The sequence below is a fragment of the Trachinotus anak genome, unplaced genomic scaffold (assembly GCF_046630095.1).
Source record: "Trachinotus anak isolate AG129_WGS33_773 ecotype Australia unplaced genomic scaffold, CSIRO_AGI_Tana_v1 ptg000001l, whole genome shotgun sequence".
Lineage (NCBI taxonomy): Eukaryota > Metazoa > Chordata > Actinopteri > Carangiformes > Carangidae > Trachinotus > Trachinotus anak.
In genome coordinates, this window is record NW_027273852.1 from 684,031 (window position 1) to 703,395 (window position 19,365).

At 39.5% G+C, this 19,365-nt stretch overlaps 1 protein-coding gene across 9 annotated transcripts in view; it reads right to left on the reverse strand.

The window, feature by feature from the left end:
* The window catches only part of gulp1a (GULP PTB domain containing engulfment adaptor 1a), an 80,376-nt gene that overhangs the window by 28,034 nt on the left and 32,977 nt on the right, over positions 1-19,365 (reverse strand). For 2 of the 9 annotated variants that reach the window (XM_071483642.1, XM_071482958.1), the window contains exons 2-3: positions 18,107-18,192; positions 911-991 (exon numbers count right to left, since the gene is read on the reverse strand). In XM_071483642.1, the coding sequence (XP_071339743.1) occupies positions 911-938 (28 nt within the window). In that variant the 5' untranslated portion in view covers positions 939-991; positions 18,107-18,192. Of the gene's footprint in view, positions 1-910; positions 992-5,701; positions 5,765-6,455; positions 6,595-18,106; positions 18,193-19,365 lie in introns of those variants that run through there. The other 7 variants (XM_071483729.1, XM_071483135.1, XM_071483044.1 and 4 more) reach the window with 6 other exon arrangements.

The window sequence follows — 19,365 nt, forward strand, 5'->3', positions numbered from 1 at the left end:
TCAATATAATGTCACTTAATATTAAGAGGACTACATTTGTGGTTTTTGGTAATTGAAACGCAAATTGGAAGGGATACTGAACTAAAACTATGTGATGCTGGAATTGATCACAAGGAAACAACATACAGATTATATTAAAGAAGAAAATATCCAAGCGATATATCAAATTAAAAGGCCTAGTACATAATATACTACGATCACACTAATCCATTGTTTCTAAATTCTTAAATTATTAGAGAGGTCTGTCAAGCAAGCAACAGAACCTTTGAAACTTCCTGCCACAAACTTTCAGAGTAAAAGCTCATAATAATTTAAAATAAAATACTGCTAAAAAAAACAGCAAACTTTTATTTTGTAGGCAAAATCACAAAGAGGAAGTGATTCTGTAGGTAACTGTTGCTGCCACAACAGAGATCTAGGCAATGTGCACTGACTACAGTGCCTAGATTCTCTATTTGCACATTATAGCTAAATGTGGGACTCTCAGTCTGATAATGTAAAATTAAAAAAAAAAGGGATTATTGAAGCAATCTGACAGGCCTGTCATTAGTGCTGGTGGGCCAGATTTGGCCCATGGCCGCCGAGTTGCTGACCACTGAATTAAAGCATTGACTTTGTTTTTTTACAGTCTATATTTATTTAGTGTCTTATGAGTGATGACTAAATCAAAAACACTTAATTTCACTTCACATGTAGAGAAATTCATTTTATGGCATTTTATTTCAGAGTAAAACATTTTAAAATAGTTTTCAAAAAGGTTTTTTTAGTGTGCTGAGGATGTTCAGCAATAACAGGCCCAGCAAAGAGTGGCCAAACAGACAGAAACAACAGTGCTCCTCACTGTTGTACCTAAAACAGGCTGAGCTAAATTCCACAGACTTGAGGTGGAGCGTTAGTTATTTTTGCTCACCTTTTTTCCTGTTGAAGGCGCGGTTCATAGTGGAAAATGTGTGTCTCTGAGGTCCCTCCTGAGTTGCTGCCAATATTCCACCTAGAAAAGCAGCAGAAGAAGAAGGGAGATAAATATGGCTTTGACCCCAAGACTACTCAAAAAGGCAGAAAGTGTCTGAAAACAAACAGTGTGAAGATTTCTTCAGGGAGTGAGGCAATATTTAAGCTGTCAGAAGACGTTTGAATTTAAGTCTGAGTCCTCCTGAATTACCTTTTGTTTACCTCTGGGCAACATCACACTCATCATCTGTGGAGTCTGTACTCCTGACCTTGCAGGGTTGATAATAAAGTCCTCACTGCTCTATAGCACAGGACGGTGATTTCTATCACAGGCAAGAAATCATGTTGCACAGTAACATTGTTCACCATCCTCTTTTACATGAAGTGTCATTATGTTCTCATCTTTCCAGAAGAGCTGGGGCAATTGTGTCTGTCTGAGCGCTGTGTGTTCAATCCACCGGTACACACACACACACATTTACATGGTACACAACTTAAAGATCCCATAATGTCAGATTTCCATGTGTTTTCTGATTATAAGGCAGATCTAGGTTCTATATTAATACTGTGAAAGTATCAAAGCCTCAGTCCACAGAGAAATGCACACAGCCTGTATTCAGAAACTGAGCCTTAAAACAAGCCTTCAGGACTTCTGTAACTTTGTGATGTCACAACAAAGCAGTCATTGCTCTCAGCCCTGCCCCAACCTGGACCCACAATGCAACCTTGCAGAATTTAGAGTGTTTACCTGAAATCTGCTATATTTTTATTCGATCACTCAGAAAACAGTCCGCCAATCAGAGGATTGATCTTCTGATTGGCTCAATGACCTGTTGTTGCTAGAGCTCCCGAGAGAAGCTGGAGAGAGGAGATGTAAAACTACAGTGACAGGGTTTTTCTCACTTAAAACCACAAATGTATCTTCTTATGGATATCAACACTTCAAATAAAACACTGTGAAAGTCTAAAACATGGGACCTTTAATCCATTTCCATAAAGTTTAGTCACCACAGCAGATGCCAGCGTTGAACTTCAGTGTGTTGTTACTGATCATCTCCAGATTTATGACAGTAATAAAATGGTCTCACACAATAACAACACTAATGTACATTATTAATCTGCTTGTACTGGCATAGTGGGGATAAAGTGAGAGATGAATGTGGTGGGTTTTCTTCTCCTTGCTGCAGCAGCAGCAGCGTAGCCTTGACTTGCCCTTACACATAAACTGGTACAGTAGAGCCACACTGTGCTTCGTTACAGAAAAGGCAGCAATCTCTTTTACAAATGTAAATGTCCACCTCCACCATGTCTCCAAAGTGTGACTCTTTTGCTTTGACTGGTTTCAGGCCTTTGCATCAATTCCCAAAGAGAGTTGAGCAAGCTTGTGGACTGCAAGGACGATGTGTCCAGGACGAGGTAGCGGTCAATGCGCTGCGCGATCAATATTCCTCTTTTACTGTGGGAAAATATGCAAGACCTACTCCATTACAGCTATTTCAATCTTTGCCTTTGCAAACAAATTAACTTGTGCCCAGGCAATTTAGAAAATGAATTGAATTTTTCCATCTCTAGCATTTTCCATTTATCACGGGAAGTGTGAGTCATTATACATTTTTTGGTAAATGGGGGAAAAAAAAACCCCATCTTGCTCATACCTTAGAACCAAACTGCCAACATGTGTTATTCCCCCAACAACCTGCTTTAATTTTAGAAACATTCCTTTGTTCATAAAAAAACTATATTAGCTTTCTACATGAACATCCTGGAGGATCCACTGGGTCTAGGCAGACGGATAAAAATGTTCTTTTCTTTTTATGGCAAAAGACTCTGTAGTGAAGAGGTATTTCTGCAATTAATATCCTGATTAAATCAAAGAGATTAATCACATCATATGGCTATTTATTTCAAATCACCACAGCTTCACACAAAGGCAGTCATGGATTAGAGGTCTTCATGGGTTCAAAATGTTGGATCTGATATGAAACACACTTGAATAAATTAATAATAATAGAAAAACAAAAAAAACAAAGCCTCATCCAAAAGTGGCCCTAGAGACTTGATTCAAACACTTATGGATAATTAGACCTGATCCAAAACGCAGTGGAACTGAACGGATTCAGTATCATGATGAGCGACGAGTCATTAGATTTCACAGTCTTCATCTTACACCAGAAAACACACGTTTCTCTTGTGATAGATTTTTACACACCATGTGATCAGACCTCACTATTTACTCAGGTCTTACACATATTGATGCACAGAACTGAGACCTGGAGCAACACAATGATACCATACAGTTGACTGAATATACTTTGGACCCAGCCCAACCGGGTCAGAAGAAGACCTCTACCAGGGATCATCCCCATGTTAGTATTTACTACCTCAGTGACGTCTGCTTGTTGTAGCTGCAGTAAAAAATATAAATGACTTAATTATCAAATATATTGGATTTCTTTGATAAAACTGCCTTTTAAAGAGTGTTAGACGGCTGGTGCTGCAGCCTTCCATGCACACTGCTGCTGCCTGTTTCTTCACCTGCCACTACAACTAACATTAGATACGGGTTAAACATAAATGACACTATTCAGAAAATACACTTGTGTAAAAGGCCTCATCAAACAAGAGTCCACAAGGCTGAGAAACAAGGTCAAAACTGAAATATCTGTTAACAGATAATATAGAAGGTTAATGCTTCATTAGTCTGGACTGAGTGGCAGTGAGGTGCCACTATGAAGTGATGGTGAGTCTGATATCTTTATCTCTGCTGCAAGGAGCTGGTGACAACAACAAACCATCCTTAAAGACAGAGCTCCACTTATTTCTGAATTTGGATTAAAGACTCTGCAGCGATAAACAACTGTCTCCTTGAACTGAAAAATGAAAAGCCCTGACCTGTACATTACACATAACAAGGCACAAATATAATGATGATATCATGAGGAATTGCATGTAACTCAGAGCAATGTAGTCTGCGGCTACAACTACAATGCATGTCTGTGGGTTTCTCAGTGTAAGGGGATATTTTGCTGCAACAACAGACTCGGGAAAGGGCTGGAGAAAATCTAAATGGAACAAGCTTCAGGGTGGGGACTGGGACATTCCTCAGTCTGCCAAAACAGAATATCTCCACTGCTGAAAAAAAGACAACTTGTGTTTCTTATTTACCGGTCAGGTCAACGTGCTGCTGCTGCTGAAAGCGTTGCATGGGCAGATGGGTAAGAAGGACACTTGTGTTGTTTACATTTCACCAAAGACAAGGAGAGTGGATTCAGCAGATCTCAGCACCAAACTCTTCTGCAGTATCTGGACTGCCAAATGAAGAGCTTGGCAGTACCTTGGTACTGAGCTGCAGTGTTTTAGAGAAGCAACTGTTTTGGATTTAAGTGCACTGTTGCTTTCATCCTCAAAGGAAGTTAGATATGCAGATGGGTCCAAATGTCTGAGACCACTTTCCCATTCACTTGAATGTTTTTTTTTTTTTGCTGCAAAAGAGCATTAGCTGAGGACAGCTTCCCTTTAATGGTTTCTGGCTTTTATATAAACATCACCAAAAAGTTCTGTTTTTGAATCAAATCTAGGGAGAGGGAGGCATGTCAGTGTGGATCTTTTGTGACAGGAAGTGTGGAGGGGATTTGGATAGCCTCTCTTCATTTCCATCATGAACATTAAAAAAAAGCACTCTAAGGGTTGTACACCTCTCAGGTACACCCGCTAAATGCAGCTATTTAAATTTTTTAAAATAAGCTCCTGCTGGAGTGTTGTGTTTGAGTGTTTTGAAAAAGCACTGTGGGGCATGCTGGGATTCTCAGAGGGAAATGGGTGACGACAAACAAAGGACAGGCTTCTTATCGCCAATACTGAATCACCAGAAAAAACATGGATTTTTCCTAAAAAAAATCACCATTAAGAGGTTTACGTCGTGAAGCAAAGCTGGAGGACCGGCCTAGGTTTGGCCTCGGCAGCAGAAAGGTCTGGCAGCTGACACAGACACTCCTGTGATGTAACACCTGACACCTAACTTTGATGTCACTCACGTTGATTGACAGCTGCAGTGTTCAGACCGTTTTAATCGCTTCCTGTCTTATGATTCAACCCCCACCAACCCCAGGGAGAAGTGCCGACCCCAAGACACAAACACACACACACACACACGCACACACACGCACACACACGCACACACACATGTTTAACACTGAGCTGCAAACTTCCTCTGTCTCCTTTCGATGTTTACCCACTGTGAAGGAAGCACCAGGTTACGTCTGCTCAGTTCCTCAGCAGAGGAGTGAGTGAGTGAGTGAGTGTGTGTGTGTGTGTGTGTGTGTGTGTGTGTGTGTGTGTGTGTGTGTGTGTGTGTGTGTGTGTGTATACAAGTACACATTCACATAGAGCTGCTCAACAACAGGATACAATACACTCAGATCACTTAACATCACTTGTATCCCCCGTTATTATGAATGGTACATAATTAGGTCTAATAACAAACATAAAAGGACACACAAAGCACAATTAAATGGTTTAAAACCACAAAATGCAATCACAGTATACTAACACTCAACAAGATACTGAACTACACAAACACAAAATGAGAAAAAAAACTTTAAAAAAGAAAATGAAAAAATTAAACACTTCCCCTTTAGGTATATACATATACACATATAACCCATTACATTTACATAATGTGACGTCTGAATTGTGTTTCTGAAGTTTTAGAAAAAAATAGGGGAAAAAAACAAACCAGCACTTCACTTACTTGAAACATCATCCAAAACGCACGACAATAACCATGTCCAGAGTCTGACAATTCACCTTCACTGACTCAAACATTTGGAATTTAGCTCGGGAGAGACTCTCTGTGGAAACGAGCGCAACCTACTTTAACCCTGAAGTTGACTCCTAAACCCAAACAACTTCTAAAAAAGAGAATGAATCCTAATGAGGAAGTTTGACAAAAGTTCATGTTTAAAAAAGGCTTATTTAAAAAAAGAGGGAAGAAAAAAGGACAGAAAGAAAGCAAAGTTAATGTCCCATTTAAAAATGCCTCTCAGCCACACACTAATCTGACCCATATGCACTAAAAAGGCAGCAGGCTTTTAACATGGGATAGAAGCAGACCGTGCACTGTGGTCCTAACATAATGCCTCAGAAAAGAAAATCAACAAAGATCCTTTGTTTTCTTCACTTTGCTCTCAGCCCGGCTGAGGAATCTCGCTCGATGAGCGCAGCACATAACACAACGCAACTACAATCTTTTTATGAATTTAGTCCCAGGATTCCTCAGCTGAATCGACTGTGGTGTCTTGGTGTCTGATCTAAAAACCAGGCTTGCTCTCTCACAGCCTGGCAACTTTAGCTCCTGTGGATCAAATACAGCACCCTGACATAGCTTATCAAGAAAAAGCACTCTTACCCTTTAACAGGGAGAAGAAAAAGAAAAAAAAAAAAGTAAAAGATCTACGGAGAGAAACATGCAAACAACAACAGAGCTGAGATAAAAAGCTACTTACTTGCCTTCAAACTGGGGAGGAATAGTGAGGAGGAAGTTCTAGCAGATCTTAATAGTTTTCAGCTGCGGGCCAGATGGTGGTATACTAAGGACTGCAGTGAGGAGAGATGATGGGGTTTGCAAACTCAACAAGAAGCTTTCGCCCAGACACATGATACTTGACATTCAAACCCAACTTCCTCCGCCCACAGTTTGTCCAAAGTGGATTCTTTAGGAGTTTAGCATGTGCAAAAAAGAGAGCCCTTTCGACAGGAAGTGTTCCTCTGCGATGTGCCGTGGAAATACCAGAGATGACCTATAAAAGCCAACGTGCCAGAGGTTGCAGTCTGACCCGTCTGCTGCAGTGTGTGATTCATCATCACACTGTGTGCACTGGCAACGGCCTGAGGTCAGCATCTTGGCATCGATCAAAACAGCAGCATGGCCCAAACGTTATGAAGTAAAAGTCACACAGCCTCGCCAACACAAAGCCCTGGAAGCCTCCCTATGAGATTATGTCAACTTAATAACACCCTTTCCTGTTCCACTGCACTCCAGAAACAGTGAAGGCTGAAAAGTGTGTAAGTGTGTGTGTTACACCGCTTTAAAATCTGACACTTCATTGTGCTTTTTTTAAATCACACAGAGATGAACTGTTCAATGACAGCCTGCCTACTGTATCTGCATCTGAAACTACAAGCAAATGTTTTCTCCCTGGAGTCTAATCAGGAAACTCTCTGTCTGACTCTATATCCTTCACAGCCTGTTGAGTGTCTCAGTGAAGTACGACTACTTCAGGATGGGGGAACTGACCCCTTAATTAAGAGTTCAAAAAAAGAGTTAAAAACATGAGTGTATGCATATTTTCGACAAAGAAAGACAATACAGAGGAACACATTTAGGAGAAAAGTGAAGAGAGGATGAAGAGGAAGTAGAAATGTTGGAGATGCACAGCTGTCTGTGGTTTTTAGAGCTGAAGTGGAATTTTAAATATTGGGCTTTAGCGGGTTTCCCAACAATGGAGACATTCATCCAAACATAATGAGCATACTTTAGACCTACAGCACTTTAAATCATGAGTGCATCAGAATAAACATGAGCCAAGTGCATTGTGTATTTTGTACACGAGCTTTAAAGAGCTGTAGTAAAATGTGTGTGTGTGTGTGTGTGTGTGTGTGATCATTTTTTTTTAGAGACAAACCAAAGGTCACAAACACTTGCCAGCTAATTTACAAAGGACACTCTAAGCAAACCAGAGCACCTCTTGTTCTTGTTCTTGTAAAAGTATCTGGTTAGAGGTTGAGCTTGGTCAGGGCCTCGGGTGGTGGTGTGTTTTCCTGCCGGCCAGCAGAATTTATGGTTTCTGCCTGAGACAGCGTCTGAAACAGGGAGGGGTCTCAGGGTTTGGGCTGTTCACACTTTATTTTTCTAGGGTTTTTCCTCGCTCTGCCCTGTATCATTTCATGTTTGCGTTTTGTATGAACAGCTGTGGTGGTGTAAGGAAAGTGGCTGGCCCAGACCCTTTCTGGGAAAGTGGGGCCCTTTATGCTACACACACACACACACACACACACACACACACACACACACACACACACTCTAAACTACACTGGGTAAAAAAGTAAAGGGAAAAAATGCTTCATTTTACAGATGAAGTAAGAAAAAACTGAAGTTATATTTGATGAGATATGTCTGTATTTGTGTGTATATACATTACCTAAATGCATGGCTGCTTCTTCTACAGTGCAAAAAATAAAACCTATCCATTTTCTGACATTCAAAACAGCAACAAAGAAGCACAACAAAAACAACAACTCGAATGCATCTAGGTCAACAGTTGAAAACAATACCAATGAGTCATCTTTTCAGACTTTGTTTAGTAACTAGGCTACAGCTCCTGACTTCATGCTCATGTAGAGTAAAATGCAGAAGGAGAAAAATCAAGTCGGACAATATAGTAGACAAACTAACAAATAAATACACAGAAGATTCAACGCAGAGTCCAATTGTTTTATTTCTCACTTGGGATGTATGAGTGTGTGTGTGTGTGTGTGTGTGTGTTTGTGGGAGTGTGGAGTGGGTGGAGAAGCAGGAATGTGCATCTCAATGAGAAGCATCTCAGAGGATTTTCATTGAGATTTGCAGCCTCCTCATGATTTGTGCAGCGTCTGATACCTGCCGTGTATTTTCAGTCGGCGAGGCGAGTGAGCATCCCTGAACTGCTTGCTGTGCCAAGAAATGATGACGACTATGGCTGAAGACTGAAAGCAAGTCATTCCCATCCACTGCTACCGCACATGGCAAAATCTCGACAATATTAACTCGAGAAATGTTATTATGAAATGATTTATATTCAACCTTTGATTTGAAGCCTGGCAAAATAAAAAAATTAATATTGTCAAACTTTTTTGTTAATACATGAACCCAGCAGTTCTTTACATTTATTTTAATTCATTTTGATTCGGACCCTTTGTTTCATAAACCGGACTTAAGAGCTTCAGAAGCACAATCCTCTGACATGAACCAATGTCAACACAGACTAGGTTTTTGTAATAAGACAACAAGCACTGCAATCCCTGAGTAAGTGCTCGCACAAAGCCTGTAGTTACATAAATCTGTAGGATTTGTATCTGCCAATCACATGCAGCATAAACAAAGAGTTATGTATTTAAGATAAATACTACACAGGACAATCCAAAGCCGTTCTGTTGGCTCTGTGAGGCTGTGGTTAGCACTACACAAACAGTAGGGGTGGGGGTGGGGTATGTAAATGTGATATGTGAACGTGATATATATGTGATATTTGAACCAATCCAGTAGTTGTTTTTGCATTTCTGTAAAACCTCAAACATCATCCTGCTGGTTTCACTTTAAGTAAAGGGGAACAACAAGGTGTTTAGGATTCATCCCCTGAGCCCCATGAATGTCTGTACAAAATGTAAGATGGCAAACCATCCGATCCTGGTCGAGATACTTGAGTCTGGACCAAAGTGATGCACCAGCTAACTGACTTATGTTCTCCAGGTGAGCTGTGAATCTGAATGAATATCAAACTTTAAACAGTGATGCTTTACTTAGCCTATAAAGTATTTCAGGACAAAAAGTCAAGGTAAAGTAACTGGGTAAATATATAATAGGCTTATCTCAGCTATGTGAGTTTGGCAGTGTGTCCTCACTGCAGCTATGATTTTCTCCTCACAAAGCTCATCCATGTTCCCCTGGGCAACAGTCGTAGGAGAATAGTGTATGTGCAATCTACTGCAGCCGTCCCTCCTGGGCTCCATGGAAGCATTTAAGTTCACTAACTTCACAGCAGTAAATAGCATTCATTATTTACGAATGTCAGCTGCCTGCTGTTGAAGCCTTATGGGCAAAGTCCTGACATCACATCTCTATAAAGAATTAGAAGGAACTTCTTACATGAACAGTTTAATATGGAACTGTAAAAAACAAACCGCTGACAATTATCACTACAAGAATTTTCATCATCAGTTAATCTGCCAATTATTTTCCTGATTAACTAGTTATAATACGTCAAACATCAGGAACTAGAACATTTCAACTGATATTGGATTGATTGAGTGGGCTTCTTTAAAAAGTGTCTGTAACAAGTTTTTCCTGCTGGGCCCCGTGCACAGTAGCACATCGCTCTGCTAGTGTGCCGTGATTCTTTCAGCCTCCAAACTGGCAGCATGCTAAATAACCTGAACTATCCCTTTAAAATGCATTAATATTCATTTTTATCTTTAAAAGGAATTTACCTGCAAACTGTAGAACAGGAAAACTGAAAAGGTCATGAACTAATTTTTTCTTTTTTTTCTTTTTTCTTTTTTTTTGCTGAATCCACTCTTGGAGGGTAATTAAAAGAGACACGCCATGCAAGCTGGAGGGTGTCCACTGTTAATGTTCCTCTTGTCACTGTGGAGCTAAACACTTGCTCTTGACAGCTCAAAAGGTCATGTTGTCTCTGCTCTCATGCTGTACTATTGGCGTGAATAAATTAACTGGAATTCCACTCTTCTTTATTCACCTGTAGTCTCTCTGCAGCAGGAATGTGCAAAAGACAAATTTCACTCCATGCTGAGGAACAAAAAAGCCCCATCTGCCTGTAAAGTTGCTGCCAGCCCTGAAGTGCAGGCATTCAATTTGGTTCTCAGCTGATTTATTCTGTGTCATTAGTAAAAGAGATGTGAAACCTTTACACTGATAAACCCACTGAACCGTATTTTCTGTAGGAAGATTAATGTGCGTCATAAATTAACTGTATAGATTACTCAAAACTTGACTGATACATTTATTTGATGACGTTTATTTTTACAAAGCTAAATTAACCAATGGATCAACTGAGAATTATCAGCACAACTCTGCAGTTTTGCTGTTAACTGAATGTTTTAGCGTCTTTCGGTTGTTATCTGTCCACAACCAGTGCTAGTCACTAACTTTATCACTAACTTATGGACATTGTAAATGGAGCATTTACCAGCTTTTTCTCAGAATTTCAAAATAAAGCTAAAATGAATAGCAGATATACATGACATGCCCAGAGTTGGGTATCCAGTCGGTAACCTGCAAAAATTATGTGTAATGGTTTGAAAATAAAAATATATTATTCATATTAAGTCCTGGGTTCAAGCACAGGTAAAAGTGAAAATGAATGCAAGCATGAATTATGTTTTAAATACTAATTAAAAAAAAAAATCCAATCCACTTTTGTTATTTCATTAATCTGCAAATACAGAAAACAAAACCAAATACAGAAAAGCTACAAAGAAAACTACAAAGAACTGTAGTTGGGACACCATTGTAGTTGCCATGGTGACTCATGAAGTTACTGAAGTTGTATATGTTAAATAAAACATTTGATTGCATGATTCAGATATATAAATGTGTTAACCTGTCTCCTGCTACCATTTCTATAGCCTATTGGTTGTGTTGTAGCATTTTTCTTAAGTGCTGCACTTGTGTTGTTAATTAGTTGAAGATGTTTTTTCTTTTCATGTGTTTGCTTGTGTTTTGTGTATGTGCATGTGTTTTCTTAAGTTGCAGTGCGTTGATCTCTCAAGGCCAAAGTAGAAAAGCCTTTAAAAATCTTCTCCATAGCATAAAATTTGCTCAGCACATACAGTAATTGCATGTGTCTTTATATTTGGGGTTCCAGAGAAAATGTAACCATTTCAATACCTGTTGTGATGAAAACAGACATAATACATTTTTTAATGCTTAAATCAGGAGAGTTCATGGCTTTTTTTACTGAATGAACCTGTCAATACTGCTGTGAGCCACTGTATGTTAGTTGTAGCTCAACATCGTAGATCAGAAATAACATAGAAATAACACTCCACCACGTGTTATTGAAGTTCTTCAAATGCAATTGACCTCAAGTACAATTATACAGAGAGTTCAGGTTGTCCTTATTGTGAAATTTACCATAGCTTAGGGAAACATTTCAGCAGTGAACAGGTTTCTACTGGTGTTCGTTAGATATATTTTCTGTTCAGAAGAATAGAAACATGTTTTTGTAGTAACAGAAAACCACCATGTAGTGTTTTCTTAAAAAATGTGATCTACCAGATACACTGAGAGCTTCTGAATTCACGTCATCTTTTCTTCAAATCCTCCCACAGTTCACTTCAGTCAATAGATCAGAACCATGGAGGCACATCTGATGGTTCAAGGCCTGGGCGGTTTGTGCTCGCTGACTGAGGCCATTTGTTTGTATAGAGCTGTGAGACAGAACTAAGTTCTTACAGCTAGTAACTTCAGTCAAATCTTAAAATCAGTGTGAAGCCTAAGAGATCGACTCAGAACATGTTCTCTAACTTTTCAAATATCAATACTTTGGTCATGTTTCCTTTTCTGGGAACTGAACAGTAGTCATTTCAGCTGACCAAACTGATGCTTAGCGGCTAAAATGAGAGTCCCGGAAGTGAGTGATTCATATTGTTTCTGAGGTACTTGCACTAGACAGGCCAGTATTTTCAAAAAACTGTGAATATGAAACAGATTTACTTCACTAATTCACAGATCAATTTATTATTTATTGGTTAACCTCTACATCAAGACCATAGAGGCTTTCTATGATATTTTCTTTTGGCCTAAGTTCTCAATTCCTGAAAGATCACGACCAAGTTTTCACAAGCTTTGAATGTCAACATGTTCATTTCATTGTTTATAGAGTAAATGCAGTTATTCATAGACAAAACTACTTTGAGTAACTGTGTATTTTATTTTAATCACACATTTCATTTTTATAGCATCAAACCCTTGAGGCCAACCAGTGTAAAGGTCAACACAGAGCTGAAGCTCATTATCCCTCCAAATTACATTCAGTAGTTGTGTAACATTAAAACACTGTGCATCATTTCAGTTATGATACACAATGTCTGAGTTAGAAATTTTGACCTTTTCTCATGGTGCCCTTCATAAGCCAATCAGCGTATCTTTTAAACGGTGGAACTGAGTCCAAAGATGCTTCATCCCTCCAGGTTCTGTTGAAATCAGAGCTGAGGTGACTTAGATTTTACTTAAGATACAATGTAATGTTGGATCAATGAACGGCCACAGCTGTGGTCCGACTCTTATCTCACACTATGTGTACAGGGACCACCTATGGACAGGACACACATGTTGTGCTATAGATACAATCACACGCACACATCTATCATCTAAGTGTTTTAAAATGGCAATGAGCAAGTGAGTATTATGTCGAGAGGCTGAATGTGAAGTGTTATGGCTCATGCTGTGACACACCTATACCAGGAGAAAGAGGAGCGTTTGGTTCGGTTGTGTTTGCGGTAGAGTTGCAATTTGAAGTAATAATAATTAGCATCCCAACAGGGATCAGCAACAGTAATTCATGCTTTTCTGTGCAAGAGCAGATACAATCCATATAAACAGTTATCTCCAAACTGCAAGCAAATACTGCTTCTCTCTACCTGTGCAATCCAATCTGGACGACGTCTGAGAAATGTGTTGTTTTAAGTTGCTATTAGAGACAGATTGTACACAGGGTGACGGCATCAGGTCACTGTATGGAAGAATGTGAGCTTCTAGTACAGTATTCTTGAATTAGCAATCTTGATGTTATGCAGTTAAAGGACTAAAGCAACCTGCACATACTTTATAACATGCTGTAAAAAACGGTAATGACAAAATCAGATGGTCTGGGGAGAAAAGACATTCTGCCACATCATAATGGAAAAAGATGTTGATATGATTCCTGAGGATGGAAAGTAATGAGGGAGGAAATAAAGAGAAGTAAAAACTATTTCAGTGAAAGCACGTTGGCAAGAAGCAGCGGCTCACCTGCACAACCCACACAGAAGTTCACAGGTGAGGGACGTTTCCAACTCCAAGTTGTCTTCAGAACATATTTGATAAAAACCTGCTGCTCTTAGATTAAGATTTCAAAAAGTATTTCACAGGGAAAGTTGCTGTGGCAGATTCAGTGGGTGGTTTAGTCATTTAAACACACACTGGTGGCAGAATCCCACTTCTGTCAAGTGTCTGCGACTGCAGCTCCCTGGTATTCTCTGCTAAATGACAGATCTCCTCAGGATATGTGATGCAAGATGAGGGGATCAGGAGGGGTGAAATATATCTTGTGAATGGTCCATATGAAAAATGTTTCTGTCTGTTCTGACCTCTTTTGGATTTCTGTGTAGACACTTGTTTTACAGTCATTTTTATATATCATAAAACTCTCTGATGTACGATGTTTACCATGTGGCAGCAGCTATTCCCCTTCCCTGTTCATAACAAGCTTTCATGTGAAAACCATGCCATGAACAATGTGTAAGAATTGTGCACTAGAGTTATAAACAAAGTGTGTTTGGGACTGTGGGAGCAGGCTTTAAGATTTACAATATACTGCATCTATAGACACCATCAATCAGAGGATTGTTGACTGAGAGTTAAACTGTAAAGGAAAGTAAGAACAGCTCATTAGGGCTGTCACTCTTTATCGAAATTTAAACAATCCTTCGAACGTAGGAAAAAAAAATCAATTTTTGAACTTTAATGACCTCTTCTAATTCAGAATTTACAGTCTGTCAGTGCAACGGACCATTCAAAGTCCAAAACTTCACGATCAGCTTGACCTATGCCTTACTGCCTTTTCAGTAAACTAAGTCATTAGTAATGTAATGTTGTTATAAAAGTGGAGGAGACAATCATGACACCACAGTATCTGAGCAGCAGGAACAACGTCTCGTCTGACTGTTCTGACTATTCCACAAACTCATAGGTCATAAAGGTGCCATCACTGGTGTGATATCGAGACTTATATGCAAGGATATGAATTCATTTGTTCAAATAAATTCATTCAAAGAAGGTTTAGTGGAGAGTCTTGAATCTCACTTGGCAACAACAAAAGGTTAAAACTATTTCCTGTCATTTTTAACAGTATGCCCAACAAAACATTTCATGGCATGTGTTTTTTTAAATCTTATCATGTGTGTGAAAGGAGTGAGTTTGGCCTCATTATCTTTGTGACACAGAGGATTGAAAAACATGCAGGAACTATTTCTTGGCAGATTACAGCTGGGCACAGTGCTTGTGCACAGCTTGTCCTCACATTGATATTGCAAGAATGAATGCCACTGTGCCTGTACAGAAACTAAAAGCTGCAGTCACTGGCATATCAAGCTGCCCAGGCTACGGCTGCACAGAGCTATTTGCTGGATGGGTAAAACTGTTTGTGAAGAAACAGTTTGAACACATGACTCAAACCCAAAACCACAAAGTGTGTTTTTACATTTCTGCCACTGCGTGGGTCGAATGAATCAGTCAGCTTTACAGGCGATGCTGGGTCCACTTTCAAACATCTTTTTTGGACAAAGCTAAGCTAACTGTCCGCCTGCCCCCCCCTGCTTCCAGTCTTTATGCTACACTAAGCCAACCACATCCTGACTCCAGCTCTGGAAACAGCTGACCATGCACAGTATATGTGGAGGTGCATGGCAGCTCATCCAGTGTGTTTGGATGAAGATTGTACAGATGTGTTAGAGCCATCGTCTGACGCCATGATGAATGGACGCGTACACTGCTCCCCAGGCAGTGGCGAGCGCGCCCTCTGAAATCCAACACCAGCAAATGATTTCTTCTTTAATCTCCATCTTCTGACTCTCCGTGTAAATATAATGAGATTTCACGTAGTAAACAAGGTCATTCTGGGAGAAAAAGATCAAATCTACTAAGAGGACAAACCAATACTGTGGAATACAGAGCATGATAGCATGCAGCCATTACACTGGCCTCAGCAGTTTTGTTTCACAGAGAATAAAAATGGCACTTTTAGTGATGTGACACACTCATAAATCTTAAAGAAGGATTTCAGTGGCCCATTTATGACCCAAATCTACCTCAATAATTTACTACTAATCTACACCCCTGTTTCTGCATGATAAGACGTTCCCCAGCTTCTACATAAAAGTCATTTACACACAGCCATATTTTACTGTCAGTAACTGTTTTGAATGTAACTGACTACTTCGGAGAGTCTGGCGAGCTCTATTTTCAGATGACACATGAAAAGATTTTCGGGTTGTTTACTCTCAGTGACTCAAAAGTGCATAAGAAGAAGACAAGACACTTCACACAAGCCAAAAGGTCCACCGAGGTTCAGACAGGACTCACATGATTAAAAAAAAAAAACCTGCTACAACTGTACAAACTGTCCTCTTTTAAATGGTGAGCAAGATGTTGCTACAGAGACACATTACTCCTGACGTCTGCCACCCCCCACCACCAAAAAAAAAATAAGGACTGTGATCACATTTTCTACAACACAGCTTTTCTAAGTGCAAGAAAACATCAAAGCGTCAACATTACAGCGTGCCACTCTCCTTTTCTCTGCCTCTGCATCACTCTCTGTCCTCACTGTGCCTCTGAAATAATGCCTCAGATTGAAGAGGACACGCAGCACTTTTTGGTTTGGACTTTTTTCCCCTGACAAAAAGCTGTGAACCGGAAGATAAAGAAGGAAGCTTGGCTCTAACAGGGTCTATGATATGTGATGTTTTCCTTTTTCATTACTTATTTACTAATCAAATGCACATGCACAACCAGGCTGCATGTTTATTTACATATTCACACATATTTTAACATAACTTTTGTTCTTGTGCATTAGATCTTATGCTTGTGCAGCTGATCTATGCCTAAATATTTCACTGTACATAAACAGTGCTGTTTCCTCACATCAAACTTAACATTCATAAAAATTATAGATGTATGAAAACAGATGAAATAAGCAATACAAAAAATACCGTATTAAAGTTGTTGAAATGTGTTGAATATGAGCTAAAACAATTATAAACTAAACAGTTAAATCTGGTCACGTCGGCTCACAGCTGCTGTTTGTCATAATAACACAGAACACTTTGGCATGACGACTATCAGAGCAGACGATGGAAAGCTCTGTCATTGTAATTACAGCCAACACGTCTTAGTCCTGAACGCAGCCTGAGATGACTGAAGCTGAGGTGCCAGTGGGAGCTGCTTCAGCTTACCGTGTTTTTTTATGGACAGGGTGGGGGAGCTGTCCAACACTGGAAAGCATCCTCTGCGGGGTAAAGCTATCTAATGCATTAACGCTGCCATTTAAACCGAGAGAGGTTTAAATAAATAAACAGTTAATGCACCGTGCTACGTGTGAAAATGTAAGCTAATTATACTTTAGGAGAGAATGACAGAGATAGATTTTTCAGTTAGATTCAATTAGCATTTTTATTTTTTATCCATTGTTTATTTTAACTTTAGTGCTCATCTGGAATTGTGCACAGCAATGAAACAAGCAGCTCCTGCATTTACTGATCTAAAGCGGGGCCATATTATTTTATTTAAAGGGGATATTTGTAAGTTTTCTCTTGCCAGGGGCAGGTGGTGGAACTGTCTCTTGACAAGAGCTTCGGCCATCGTTGTGTTTACAAGACAAAAGGTTATATTACGTCCTCTGAGTAGTGCTATGTCTTCAGGGCAGATCGGAGGCTACAGTGAGTCGTTATTGGATGGAGGTAGCTGATTAGCGTGCTAACTTCAGAAGAAGAAAAGATGTAATAGAAAAAGAGTTAATGTTGCTGTTGCTTTCCACTACTGGAGACTAAAGGAATAAAGTTTGATGCTAAATTCACAACGTTTCTCCTACACTGGTTAGTAAACATCTGTTAATGCGAATGTTGGCTATGAAGCTAAAGAAAAAACTTTAATGCTAATATCATATGTGACAAATGACATGTGTACATGAAGGGTTGAAATGGAAAAAAAATTCCTATGAAGTGGTTTCATTTGAACTGACTGTTTTAATATGTACAACAGTATAAAAAGTGTCTGTTTTCTGCTGTAATATTCACCAGTTACTGCATGAATTTGAAGGTTTGCTCGCAAAAAAAGAAAGTAGAAATGTCACTGCCGAGCATAAATATGTTTCTAAAGATCAACAGGATGGCATCAAAATGTCATCTCGCTCCCGTCTATGTTATATCACACAGCAAAGGAAGCCTGAGGAGAATACACACGACTTAATAATGTGGCAGAGCTGAATGTGCGAGTGCTACCATGTGCCATTTGCTCTCCTTTGTTCCCACAGTGGTTTTCACTGATCACACCCGCAGACGTGTGCATTATAATGATGACACATAATGATAACATCTGCAGGGAGCAGGTGAGGAGTCTTACTGTTACTGTGGACTCTTGATGTTCAGATTTCTTTGTTGTGCCTCACTCATCTAGCGGCTGCAGGATGCTCATTAGTGCTGCATCTTCTGTGGAGAGGGAGAGAGAGGAGAAGAGAATTATAAAGCAAGCTTTTAGAGATGACTTCTGGAATGATTACATTAATGTATTTACTAGAACCTATACAGTTATTTATCTTTCTACAAGCTATTTATTAATTTCATTTGGAGTAAAAAAGCAGACTGAGAGAAATAACCATGTGTTTCAGCTGTAATTAAAGCCATACATGATGAAAAGCTACTGTTGTTTCTCTGTGTTTACATCCTCCAAGTGAAACAGATTTTTTTTTTTTCTACTGAATTATGTCAAACTTCAGACTGACAAGTGGAAGAAGGATAAGCCTGAGTTTACAATGCAGTGCACATCCCACGTCAATCTGTCAACAGCCTTTAAGAGCACAAAAGTGTGTGGACGTGCAAGTGATCGTGGACACGCGTTCGGCCATATTTATTATTTCTGTGTGTGCTTGATGACTGAGGCGCTGACTCTGCTCTTTCCACTGGAAGCAGGAAAATTTTTTTTATTTTTTATTTTATTTTTTTTTTTATTTCAAGCACCAAAAGCTCTACCCTCTGTCCAATACTATAAAGCATTTTTTATTCATTTAAGCTATTAAATTTACAGCACAGTGTCAGCTCTGGAGATTTGTGAGCTGTCAGCGTTTATCAATGGTTTAAAGAGAGCAAACAAACACATTGATCAATCACTCTCAGAAATGCAATGTTGAAAGATGGAAAACTGGGACAGCCGGGTCCGTTCAGCGGAGGGATAAATCTGTTTTGTCTTTATTAGACCTCCAGTTCTTCCACTTTCCTCCCAAATGAGTCCTGGCTCAATATTTTAGAACTGAGGAGACTCTCATTGTATTTTGGCCTGTAGACATTTGAATATGTTCAGTTTCAAATCAGCACTTCATAAAAGGACGCACTCTTTTCAGGATTAACCTGGGTTGTCGACACACTTGATAAATGAGGACCCAAAGTTTTCTGTTGCCTCCTGTTACCCTGCACCATTGCACAGTCATCATGAACGTGCCTCTGTAATTTGTGAGGAATGACATTCAGAGACAGATGTAAAGGGCACAGAGTCTGCATAAATATGAAGGTCCTGCATCCATAAAAGTGGAGTGATTACTGAATGCAATGCTGCTGGAGATCATCTGCACACACACACGGGTGTTTGAATTTTTTAAATGAGCACAA